Source organism: Aythya marila (genome assembly GCF_965140915.1).
Source record: "Aythya marila genome assembly, chromosome: 17".
In the NCBI taxonomy this organism is placed as follows: Eukaryota; Metazoa; Chordata; class Aves; order Anseriformes; family Anatidae; genus Aythya; species Aythya marila.
In genome coordinates this window covers 8,110,033-8,122,741 of record NC_139058.1, presented here as the reverse complement: position 1 = coordinate 8,122,741, position 12,709 = coordinate 8,110,033, and the positions used below count along the sequence as shown (strand labels likewise).

Here is a 12,709-nt window from a genome sequence, read left to right as displayed (position 1 = left end):
ATTCTTGTGGTCGAGCCATAACCATCTTGCTTTGTCAGACAGATCATGCATACGTGTATGTATGTTTTCATCTTTATATGTTTACTTCTTGTCCTGATACTTGCTGGTTTTCTCCTTTCCCTGAAAGCACTATCTTCCTGGTTTGGTTTGGCTGTCTGTGTGAAGTGAAGGCAACACTGAATCTGTCCTGCAGCACGCTGAACTCTTCTATAAATCAATAGATGTGAAGACAATTACAGGCCGTACAAGTGCTCCACTTATTCAGAGATCAGCAAATGAGTCTAATCTCTTTCATTCTCATAAACACTTTTTTTTTTTTTAACATACTGATGGTTTGGCCTTTGCAATGCAGCGTGGTTACCTTTCATATCCCACTGTATACTCTGTGTGCCGGTGATGCCCAGGTTGACCTGGTGGTCTCCTTGCTGGGTGGCCGGCACCTCAGGGTGCTGTGCTGTGGCAGGACCCTGCAGCTGCAGCAAACGGATCTGGAGAGCTGGGCATTGGAAGCCTCTGCATGCTCAGAGGGCTTGTGTGGACAGATAATTTTATTAAGGCTTTCAAGAGAAAAATGGATGCTGCTGCACAGTGCAGCTGTAGGGTTTACTAGTGAGAACAAATGGGAAAGGCTGCCGAACCCAGGCTGTTCCGAAGTGCCATAGGTTGCAGGAACCTCAGTACCTGAAGTCTGTTTTGAAAGCTAACTTAATTGAAGCAGTGTTAGCTTCTGCGTAGGCAAATAGGAGTAGGCAGGTTAGTTTTGTTTAATTGACTTAGCTCCAGTACCGCTTGGGTTACAGATGTGTGTGTTACAGTGTGCTTAATCACACCTAACTGCGAGTTGCTCCTGGAGGAGTTTCAGTCCCACCTCGTCCCCGGCCACGCTGACTCCTTTCGTCTTTGTTTCCCGTCGAGTAATTGTGCAGCTGCTGGCCGGAACGAAAACCTTCACAGGAGCGATAAGCTGTCAGGGCGCCTTGCTGTTCTGCTGGTGTCATTTTTCTACCTTTGTCATTTCCTTTCCATGAGCAAAGTAAGTTTTTCTAGAGAAAGGGCAAAGATGTGAAAAGGGGGTTTTGTTGGCAAAGCTCTCTTAATGCTCTGAAGTCAGAGGTGAGCTAACCTAAGGCAGCAGAAATCTACAGCGCAGGGCTGCCTCTGAGCCTCCTTTGCCTCAGACATCTGATTTTCAGGCCAACACAACCCAATCCTGTCCTGAGCAGGAGTCCTTTGCAGCAAGTGTCAAGAAGGGGAAGAAGTACTGCTTGCTCTCACTTGGAGCTGTCTGGGCTCAGCCATGTGCTGGGGCTGCTCTGCAGTCAGGAGCCAGCACCCTGGGACAAGTTAGGTGATCTGGGGCAGCTCAACGGGAATAAACCTGACACTGGAAATACAGAGTTGAGTAAAACACGCACTGTTATCAGGCTGTGTGTTTTGTTATCAGATGTGTTTTTCCATATGTTCTTGTTTGGCTTAACACATTGAACAATGCTGTCTATTTTCTTTGATAGGAATCCATTATTGCAGACATTGTACGGATGTTTTGCTTACTTTTTCCAAAAAATGTTTGCAGTCATTTATACCTGTGACACAGCTGTAAAATCTTTTGTTGGAGAGGCTTCCCTGCCTTGTGGTGACATATATCTGGCAGTAGAAACATGCCCTGTTAATCAGGACATCTTTTCTCTTTCTTTGAGAAAGGAAGAAGGGAAGATTCCCTGTTCTGTTTTCATTTGTCCATTTTGCAGCAAAAATCAGATCAACCAACCAACCGGCCCTCCTTAATAAAACAACCTCACAAAAGTGGATTATCTTTATGTTTAGGGAAGGGGTGAAAGTCCCCCCATTTAGTCTATAAATACATAATATGAAACAACAAAAGCCTGTATTTTCTATTGCAGCAATGTGAAGGGCATTCAGTGTCTCCTGGATGTTTATTTGGCTGCTGGATTCTCACACAAACACGTACGCCCAGTACAAATTATTTGAAGATGCAGTTTTTCTCCCAAGTTTGGTGGGGCATCACCGGGGAGGTCAGCAGCTGACGGTATTAGCATGCTTTTGGGGTGCAGGGCTGCTGCTCTGTGCTGCTTGGAAATAATGCTCTTTTTAATGAGTATTCTTAGGCGTTCGCACAGCGAGTGGAAGTTGTGCTCTCATTCCTGCCTGGAAGTGAGTGCTCCAAGCTGAATGTGAAATCTGGAAATCTTCCAGTTGCTGTGATTCTTAAACACTGTGAAACATATAATTCTTTGTTCTGTTGGCAAACAGTCTGCTGAACCAAAAGGGTTGCTCAGATAATGTTTTTAACAGAAAATGTGTTTTTGCAAGATCGCCTCTCCTGATGCCTTTCTGAATGTACACTTCAGTTTCGTGTCACAGTGAGCTCAGAGCAGTTTCCTCTTAGCAATTTAGTCGGGAGCTCGGCATTTGTTTGGAGGGGGAGAGTTTCAGAAAAGCAGCTTTCTGTAAAGGATAGAAGAGGGAATTGATTTTTTTTAATTGGATGTGTAAAGACATAGGTTTGGTACCTAATAATGTGAAAATGTTCTGAGATCTGTGTGTGATAACCAGCAGGATTATCTCGTCTGATAACTTAGAAATGCCTGCCTGCGACCTAGCTGGGCCCGCATAGGAAAATATGGCTTAGTGGGATGTCTCACGTTACTTGTTTTCACTTCAGACTCGCTTTAATTATTTTTTTTTTCCCCTGATAGGAGTTTCAGTAAATTACTCAGACTTAGCAGAGCTTATCTGTACATGACAATGAGATGAAATGGTAAGCTTACTTTAGAAAACAAGCTAGTCCTTTAACATAAGTGAAGCCGTAGCAATTTGCTTATTTTTCCTATGAATCATCCTAAAGAATGGAATAGTGTTGAGATATGTTTACAGCTGTGGGTGCCATGACTTCACGCTTAAAATTATACTTTTAACTGTTACACTCAGATTTAACTTTGGTTTGGCGTCAGGCCTAATGGAGGCTCTTAAATATGTATATATCTTGCACATGTAAGGCGGTTGAAAGAGGCTTTTTAGTTATACCTTCGACCTGGAATCCAGCAAAGGAAAAAAGCTGTGTTGGCTTTGCCTACGGAGGGAGTCCGCCCCCGAGCAAAGTGAATATTTGCACAATGAACTGTAAACGGGCTCGGTGCAGCGATGGAGCTCTTCTTGAAGGTGCCCCAGGGCTCTGCTCGGGAGCCCTTGAGTTTGCTGTGCTCCTCTTAATAAATTAAGGATTAATAATTATTAAAATAATTAAGTGTTGCAGGGACTGTGCACCAGTGACTTGTGCTGTAGCTTGGAAAATGAATTGCTTTCAACAATGAGCTGTCCTGATCACTCTATTCTCTTGTCCTTCTTTTAAGGAATAGAATAGTAGAATGGTTGACAAATGTTGAGACAAAGAAACAGAAAAAACACCACGTTTCCTCTGTGAGTAGCATACTTCTGTATGGTCAAAGGTGCAGGATCGCTGCAGCCAGGTGAGGTGCAGGTGCAGGCTGATTGCTGCCGGCAGCTGGTGGCTCCCAAACCAGGGGTGGGGCAGGGGAAGCGCGTTGTGAAATGTTCTGCTTCTTGCCTGGGATTTACCAACGAGTATTTCTTGACTTTCTGTTCACGTTTTCTCTGTTACAATAGCAATCACTGATGCAATAAGCGCATTAAATGGCTTTTGAAATAGATGAAACCCGTGGAGGAGGGGAGGGGGATGGGAACTTTTCCCATCCTTGATATTATCACTGGACACCAGCTTTCCAGCAAATCTTTGTTTCCTGGTTCTCTTTGAGAGAACTGACAGTCTGCTGAGACAGGACACCCAAACTGAATGCTGGCATTCAGCAGGTTTTGAAAATGAGTGATGAATGATAGGGCAGGGAAGGAGATGCTTCGTGGCTGCCCTTTCCGTGCTGGTACCCACCTCCGAGGAGTTCCCTTTGGAAGAGAATGGAAATTGGAAAAGGAGGATAGATGTTTTGATGGGCATGGGTTATTACCACTTACCTGGCGAGGAGACAGTGGGCATTTGATAGAGAAGTCATATTTTAAGCCTGGATGAAAAGTACCGTGTTGATTGAATAAATAGTTGTGGCTTTTCATGTGGGCTGGAGAGCCTGTGAAGCTTTGTGTGGCCACTTCTCAGGCAGCCACATCTTTCAGAAGCCAAAGCATGCAGATGAACTCATGGCTGGAACCTGCTTACCCCAGTTGTGTCTGGTGTGACACGGCCCCCAGGAGTGCTGAAGGACTTTTGTGGAGGATAAAAAGTTTGGACTGGAGCTGCAGTCAGAAGGACTTCCATTAGGTGTCAAGACAAGCCCTGTAATTTCACTGGTGGGTGGTTTCAAACAAGAGGTGAGATAAGTCATGACGGATCGATTGTCTTCCCCCAAAGTAAGATCAAATTATAACTCGAATTAAATGATCTGACATTCCTATCAGTGCCAGTTTTTGTGATTCTATCACAGATGCCTCCAAGTTGTAGATTTGGACCCTTTAAACAACGCAAAAGCTCTGTCAGATTTTAATCCATCCTTACACCAGCCTGTCTAGTACATTTACCTTCCTTTTGTAGTTTTGTTTTCCTTAATCTTGAAAGCGCCTGGACATTATGATCACTGCCAAAGGAAAGTACCTGATGTGATGCAATCTTTGGTCTCCATGCAGCCTGGGGTGAAGTTGGTCCATGTGCACTTCTCAAGTTGGTGTGAGTTATTTGCTGCTCTGGTGTATGTACAGGAAATGCAGAAGTTTATCTTGCTGCTGTTACAACAACTTTTGTGTGAGGATGATTCACGTCCAAGGCCCTCGGTGTGCATTGCTATGGAAACTTCTCCCTCCGCCTCAGCAGAATTTTTCACAATGATTTCTTGCACCTGGAACTCGGAGGAACGGCTTTTGCTCCTGAAACATTGTCTGAGGGACTGAATTTATTTGATTCTACATGGAATTGACATCTTGTGCAAACAAAAAGAAGGTTTTGTTTCAATTACACAAAACTTTTCCTGATCTCTGAGGAGTTTTGGGGCACTTAAGTCAATGTTGCTGCTGAAAAAATTTTCCTCCTTGATTTGTATGTCCAGCAACATGCCAGATTAGGAATCTGAAGCATTTGAGAAAACTTTCCCATCCTTTCCATTACTATTCAAGCAGACAAGTCCCTGATCTAGTTTTCCATGTAGTTTTGCAAACGGCTGTGCTAGCAAAGGTTGATGATGGAGCCGAGATGACTGGAGAAAGCTGAAAATAAGCTGCTTTTGCAACAGCAGTGCTGTGGCTTGTAGTCACATCAGGCTGGCCCAGGACAGGCAGGTTACGCAGCAGGTAGTGCCCTGCGCTGTCATCAGGACACATGGGGTTCCTACTTCTCTCTTTTTCTGGCTCACGGCTAAACAAATGCTCAGTGCTCAGCACAGGGCAAAAAGGTCCCTGGCTTTGCCTTCGGAAAGGCTGGTGGGACTCTTGGAAGAGTCTCGCCAACTCTAATCTTTTGCTGGTAAAGGAGATCTGCAAAGTGAAACCCCAATATTTTAATATATTAAATTCCTCAGCAGCCAGCTGGCAGAGCCCCCGCAAGGTGAAGGCTCACAGGCAGGGAAAAGCCAGGTGGTGTTGGATCTGGGGCTGCAGGGCTAAGAGAGCTCGTGAGTGTCTGTAAGCCACTGCTGCTGTCATTGCTGCTTGTATGAGCTGGTCACCGTCCTGCAGAGCTGGGACTGAAGCGGGTCTCTGTTCCCCTGGGCATACAGAGGTTCTTCTCTGCGTCCCACAGAAGGGCGAGGGCTGCGTGGCACGCCAGCTGTGCCGGGGGATGTTTTGCGCGGCCGCTGGGCAGCGGTGGCGTGGCTGGGTGTCCCTGGGAGCCTCTGTAGGTAAAGGCCCATGGAGCGGCCCGTGCCAGGCTGGGGAGCTCGCTGCTTGGATTGTTGTGGGGACAATGCTGGCACTGTGGAGCTGCGAGGCTGACCCGCGGAATATGTTGCAGAACAGTGCTTGCTGTGTCTCTGTCTTGGCACGCCTTAGCAGGCTCTGTGCTGGAAGCACTGCCCGTGGAGCTGCCAGGAATAGTCCCCACTGGCAGGGAAGTCACTACAATCACGCTCAGCCTCAGCCTTGGAAAGGTGCGGGGTCAGTGTGGGGTCTGGAGCCCTGGAGCAGGTCTTTGGGAAGTCCCCTCCCTGTCCTTGGCCAGTGTAAGGAGCTTATGGAGAAAAGTTCACCACCAGTGTGCTTGGTTTTATAATGTCCTTGGCCTGACGGTTGGTTTAGTTATTAGTTGCTTCACCAATGTAGCAAGAATCTGCCCAATAGCCCGATTAAATGACTTACTTCTAAACCAGCTTCCTCACAGGGATGTCGAATTGTGGGTGGGCTAGTCTGAGAACTGTGAAATGTTCTCAGCTGGGAAAGCCAGCGGTGTCTTCATATTCTGAGCAGTTCTGCATATGTAATAGAGCTTAGAAATGGGTTGGTGGTTCTCATATTATGGCACGCAGATGAACTGCATGAAAATAAGTCCTTCAGAAGACAGCAGCCCTTAGCATAGTCTTAGCCAGGATTAATTTTCAGAACAAGAATGAAGAATAACTGTCATTTCTTTGTATAGTAAGTACCAAGAATTGCTTTTAAAAGCACTATTTAAGTCAAAGGACAACTTCTATGCACAGGCATGCCATGGGCATTTTCTATGCATGCTTCCGTTAGTTCTGAGAACAAATTCTTAATTTTATAAAAGTACTGTAAAGGAGGAAAATGGTTTCATTTTTATATGCACAGTGAAAGGCAGGTAAAATGTTAATGCATAAAGTACACTCCAGCTCCCCCAAAAATTTCCAAAGTGTGGGGATTTTGTTTTGGTTTTGGCTGATACCATTTGCAAAGAACATGGCACTGGCGCCGTGCTCAGCAGTGGAAGTACGCAACTTGCGTATTTGAAATGTGTTTTAGGAGAATCCAGTTTTATGTGTATGGAATCCATTGGATGGTTGAGCTGTAGATAATCACTCAAATTTCAGTTAAAAATGCAAATGGGTGTGCAGATTACTGTCTGGCATTTTGCATTATATTCAGTACGTTGAAGTAATCTTCTTTCTCAAACTTCCACGTGATTCTGTCACCTGCTGATTGTCTCGAGTCCAGATTAATGCGTTAGGAAGTGTTTACTTGGAAGCTAGGTGTTCAGGCTGCTCGTGAACTGTCCAGTGCCAGATTCGAGGAAGCAGTTCTATTTTATGCAATGCCTTTTATAGTTTAGGGAGGCAAAATATTAAAAACCCCAGGATTTTATTACGACGAGACCCACTTCATCACTACGAACTTATTCCTGGAGTTTGCTTGAGGGCTGCCTGTGTGGGACACGTAGGATGGGAGCTGGATGTTCCTGAGTTGCTTGGTTCAGTCCCACATCGCAGGTACTCCTGGGCTTGCCGTGCTGGCCGCTTTGCATTGCTCTTCTTCCAGCTGCATCCCGAGGAAGGGAAGTATGAATATTTGCTGCCTTGACAATGAGCAGGAGCTTTCCCAGGCCGTATCTGTGACACCAACAGTGAGATTTTAGGATATCCTGCTGCAGATATCTTGAGAAGTCAGGAAATATCACTGGGTCTGCAGTGGGCAGATCAGTACCCTATTGCACTTCTCTCGTGTAGAACGAGAGGACTTGAATTCTGGCTTCTCCCTTGCACAGAAGCAGCAGATAGCTGCCCTAATCACTGCTGCAGCGTATCAGTAGGGTTATGTTGGGTCATGGTGTAGAATGGGTTTACATATATTTGATTTCTTTTGTTTTGTCTAAGGGCCTTCATTTTTTAATAAAAAAAACTCCATGGATTATTCCAGGGCTGATCCACATATCATCATTGTTTTATCTGTTTTACCATTCTTTCTAACACTTACAACCTTGTTTTGACTACTGTTTAGTAATTAGGATGAAATGTAATTGTAATTATCATAGCTTCCAAAGTTGCTACTGAGTGGTGACTTACTTGTACAGAAAACGTTGTTCTTCTCAGAAGCATGTGCCGATTTATGGATATAGGATTTTATGAACATCAGTTCATAAGTGTAGTGCATAACCCTGGACGTGTTTACACCCAGCTGAAATTCCATTCCCTCATTTCGCTTTTCTTACACGTTTGGCGTTCCTGAGGATTCTGTTAAGGGAGAAGTTCCACTATTAATTCTCAAATCCAAACAGGACACGAAGTTTCCTTTGCCTGTAGCTCAGAGTTGGGTGAGGCAGTGTTTTGCCCTGAAACTGAAGCTAGTAACAGGACATAGACCTAGTGCATTCATCCGTCTGCTGTTTCTTCTGTCTGCTTACATGCAGTCATTAGCTAAAGCTAATGTGCTCTGATCTATGTTGTCTACCACCTGAAGGCCATTTATATAAACTAATTGTAAGTGCTTATTTACATGGCATATTTGCAATTAACTGTTTTCATCTTTCTGGATGCTTTTAAAGCTTCTGATGCACAGCCTTGAAACTAAAGGTCAAACAAGACTGAAATCAATATAAAGATGATTTTAAGCTTTATAGATATATGTGTTGGTCTACTACGAGCAAATACGACTTCTGTTTTTCACTCTTACTGGGGGGTAACATTGAAGTTATTCATGGTAATTAACAAAAGCAGTTGGTTTCCCATTTCTTAAAAGCTTACTGCACAAGCATACAATTTAATCTAGAAGAGCAGTCTTTTTCAGTGATGTTTAATATTAAATTTCTTTAGTAGAAGATCATATTTGTGTTTATATATTAAAAAATATTTTTATGCGTCTGTCAAGTAGTACAATTTTCTCTAAATGGCTTCTAGATTGGCAGTGGAATTGTGTGATTCTCTGTCTTGTATCGTTAGTTTTTATTTGCTGACATACATTTACTTTGGAACTATCACATCATTCAGCTGTCTTTGTTCCATATCAATAATCTTGTTGAAATTAGGCCTTTTAATTGGCTTTCAGAAAAGCTTAGTGATCTTTTTTTGTAGTACAAGACTAATGCAGTTAACATTGTTCCTTATTCTTTTCCATTACTTCAGCACAAGTGGCTGTAAAACTGCTGGGAGTTGGGCTGTGGCTCCTGAGCCTCTCCTGTCACGTTGTACCCTGAGAGTCTTGGTGGTTCTCTGCTTGGCTCTCTCCAGTTACTGGGGCTTTCTCTTTTGGGGCCCCCAAAACTCTAGATACAGTTTCATGAGTGCTGAGTAGAGGGTGAGATCATTTCTCCTGACTTACAGGCTGCGTTCTTGTTGCTTTGCTCCTCAAGGTCCCCTCTTAATGATTTCTCTGTCCTCAAGTATGTCAGCCCCGCTTGTGCCAGCTGAGAACTTGCTGAGGTTGCTTCTCTCCCATTGTACGGGGCAAAGAAAGTTTTGGTGTAAGCTACGGAGTACGGTTTGGTCTGTCAAGGGTAGGAAAAAAGGGGAAAACTAGTATTTACATTTCTGTGCTTTAAACATGGAAGTATGTTATATTGGGAAATCCATCTAAATAAAGGTGGGTTTTAGTTCTCCTGCTGAAATTTTTATCAGAAATCCTCTATCTAGTGATGTGCAAGATGTAATAGAGAAGTAACTGCGTGTGGTTTAATAAATGCAGATTGCGGCTTATTTTGTTTGTTTTTTTCTGTACTGAGTGAACCTTGACTTCAACTGCCATATTGCAATTTAACTATTATCAGCTAAGGCATAGGAAAAACAGAGATTAGTGTTATTAACATGCAAGATGGCATGCTGAAAGCAATTCCACATGTTTGTGGAAAAAGGAATCTCAATGCAGTGAGTTGAGAACAAATCTCTACAAGGCTTTTTGAGCTGTTCATTGACTGTTGTACAGATTTTGTATGCTGCAGTCTTGAATATAAAAAGTTAATTTACAAGCTATGTATTTTATATTCCTAAATGATATAACAGCTTTAGAAATAGCTGTCATAAAGATGTCATTCCGTTCTCTGTTTGTATAATGCTAAGAAAAAGAATTCACAAATGGTACTGGAGAAATGGACACTCAGGATAACACACCTGCCTTCTCTCTTCCCATTCCAGGGCATATTCCCTCGTGGACTCCAGTCAAGTGTCTACTTTCCTGATTTCTATTCTCCTCATAGTCTATGGCAGTTTCAGGTAAGATTTTTCTTTAAGGCTTATGGATCTTTTCTTTTTCAAATAAAAATGTGACTACAAGTGACAGTTTATAGTTTATGCCTTTTGTTTTTGTTGTATCTTTGTTAGAATGACAGCTGAGGTAAATGCAGTATTTCTTGGTTCTGAAAAGGAAATAGAGACGGAAGAAAAAGAAGCCAGTTGAGGTTTCTGAAAGACATAATTGTATGACAAGTTGCAAGCACATATAAGATAGCTGTGAAGTCAATCCTTGAAGACAGTTCTGTAAAATTGTGTTTTGGAGGGTATAAAGGACCTGTTGAGAGATATATGGACGTAATGTTGTCAATAGTAGGCTTTTAGATACAGTGTTTCAGTGTTTGATTCAGAGCATTCTTACTCTGATTGCAACCAAATCTCGTAAAATAGATATTCCTGAGTGTAACAGCACAACAGAGAAGTGAGAAACACATCAGTGCTGAATTCTAGCAGTGCCTCAGACCAACTGCTGATTAGGTTTGAATCTTCAAAAACCAAATTTGCCCCACTTCAGGGGACTTGAGTATGTTTAGAGAAAACTTTGTTGTCCTGCTAAGCTTGCATCTTGTATCATACCCAGCTTTTAATGTAATGGCATATAAGGAAAGAGGTTCATACTGACATATCAAAAACAATTTACAACTTGGAAATATTATTTCTTTGAAACTTAAGTTCAGGATGTTTTTCTTCTCCCCTCCTTTTTTTTTTTTTTTTTCTTTGAAGAACATTGCTTCGTTTAACAAGTCTATGATAAAAAGCCATCCATATAGTATGAATTCTCTGCACCACATTGAATATTCCTGAAATAGATGATAACCATGGTCATAAGTATGATGTAAGCTGCAGCTATTAGGATAAGAGGCTTTAAATCCCAGTCATAAGTTAAGGAAATCATAAAATGAAAGAGCCAATTTTTGGTAAGAGCTGTCTGTTTTTGCTAGTGAGTATTAGGTAAGAGCACTGCTGCTTAAATTAAAAAAGAAAGCTTTAGGAAGACAAAATCTAGAGAAACTGCAATTAAATAAAAGGTTGCATTTGAATACCAATTAACAGTGTTTTTTTCTTTTCTTAAAGTTCTGAGTCAGTCTAGCATATAGTTGAGGGGCTACTTCAGTCTTTAATTTAATTCATGCAGTTCAGTAAAAAGGAACTATGCATATGGCTGCAAGACCTGTAGCTTTTATTAAAACCAAAATTAAATTGAGAAAACATAATTCAATATGGAACAGCAGGAGTGCTTGAACGTAAATTGCCTCTCCTTCTCAGAGCTTCTAAGCTTTTAAGAATTTTCCCTTGCTCTTTCCTGTCCTGTTGCTATATACGCGTGTTCTTTTACCATCTTATCCTGTGATTACATTTAGAACCGCTCATTACAAGGACTGAGCTAGGACTGACTTAAATTCAAAAGAATCTAACCTATTGGATGACATGGTAGAATGACGATGGATACAAATCAGTTGAGGAAATGCCCTCTTCTAGCCTACTTCTGCATGTGTCCTAAGGACTCCAAGACATAAGCTATTGCAGACCAAAATAGGGCCTGATAGTTTTGAAACTGTTTTCTAATGAACTGCCTACATTTAGCTTCTTTAGTAGATGCCTGAGCCGAAACCCACAGTTTCGATGATGACTTGGGTAAACTTCCAAGCTGTTTGGTCAACGAGTGAGGTTAAAAAGCAGTTATTTACAGAAGATTGTGAAGTGCTGTTAACAACAGCGCCCAAGATGCAATTCAGATTTGTAAGAAATTTAAGTGTGGTGCTAAGTTGCAAAATGATGCTTATCTGGAAATTCCCGTAGTAAAATAAAAACTTCTGGCAGTGGGTGGATTTCCTTAGAATAGCAACTTGCCGGAAAGACAAAAGTTACTGCTTAGGGTGCTCATTCTCAAATGAAAACAACATCTTCATCTAGATTTGAGTGCTTCATCTCAAATGGAGCCGTGGTAAGGCAAAAAGAAAATGGCACTCCTCACATAACCTTCTTGTTGTAGAAAGTGGGCATGGTTTCCAATTTCAGCCTGAAAAGAAACAAGTAGTTATTGTAGAGTTATTGTGATACTGCTGGCAAGTGACATAAACAGAAGTTCAATAATAGGATCAGAAAGAATTGGGTGGGTGAGTCATTAGGATAAAATCCTTGTGTGTGGTGGATCTAATCTAATGCAGGAGGTTTCAGGGGAACAAAGGAAAGCCTGGTCCAGTGTCCTTAGTCATACAAGTAGCATTTGTCCAATGACAAATAAATAAATAAAAACCATACCAAGGAACAAACAAAAAACACCAAAATACTCAGAAGAATGTCTAATAGATCCTGGGAAAAGTCTGTCTCCAGAATGAAGAACAGTTTATGCATTTGAGATCTCACTTCTCTTACTGTGGCTGGAAGAGCATTTCCTTCCTGCATTTGTGCAGGGTCAGGAATTTTATCTTCAAGCCCTTCTAAACATCTCCCATAAATGTTCTTACCGTCTCTCAGCCCTTGTACTTGATACGCTTTGTTGTTGGCTGTCAGAGAGGCAAGTATAATCTTTCAAACAGTTACAAGATGTACACAGCAGCATG

At 42.3% G+C, this 12,709-nt stretch overlaps 1 protein-coding gene across 6 annotated transcripts in view; it reads left to right on the top strand.

Annotated features, from left to right (window-relative positions):
- Positions 1–12,709, top strand: part of SPPL3 (signal peptide peptidase like 3) — a 61,754-nt gene that overhangs the window by 22,586 nt on the left and 26,459 nt on the right. For all 6 annotated transcript variants that reach the window (XM_082774192.1, XM_082774191.1, XM_082774193.1 and 3 more), the window contains exon 2: positions 10,050–10,127. In XM_082774192.1, the coding sequence (XP_082630318.1) occupies positions 10,050–10,127 (78 nt within the window). The remainder of the gene's footprint in view (positions 1–10,049; positions 10,128–12,709) is intronic.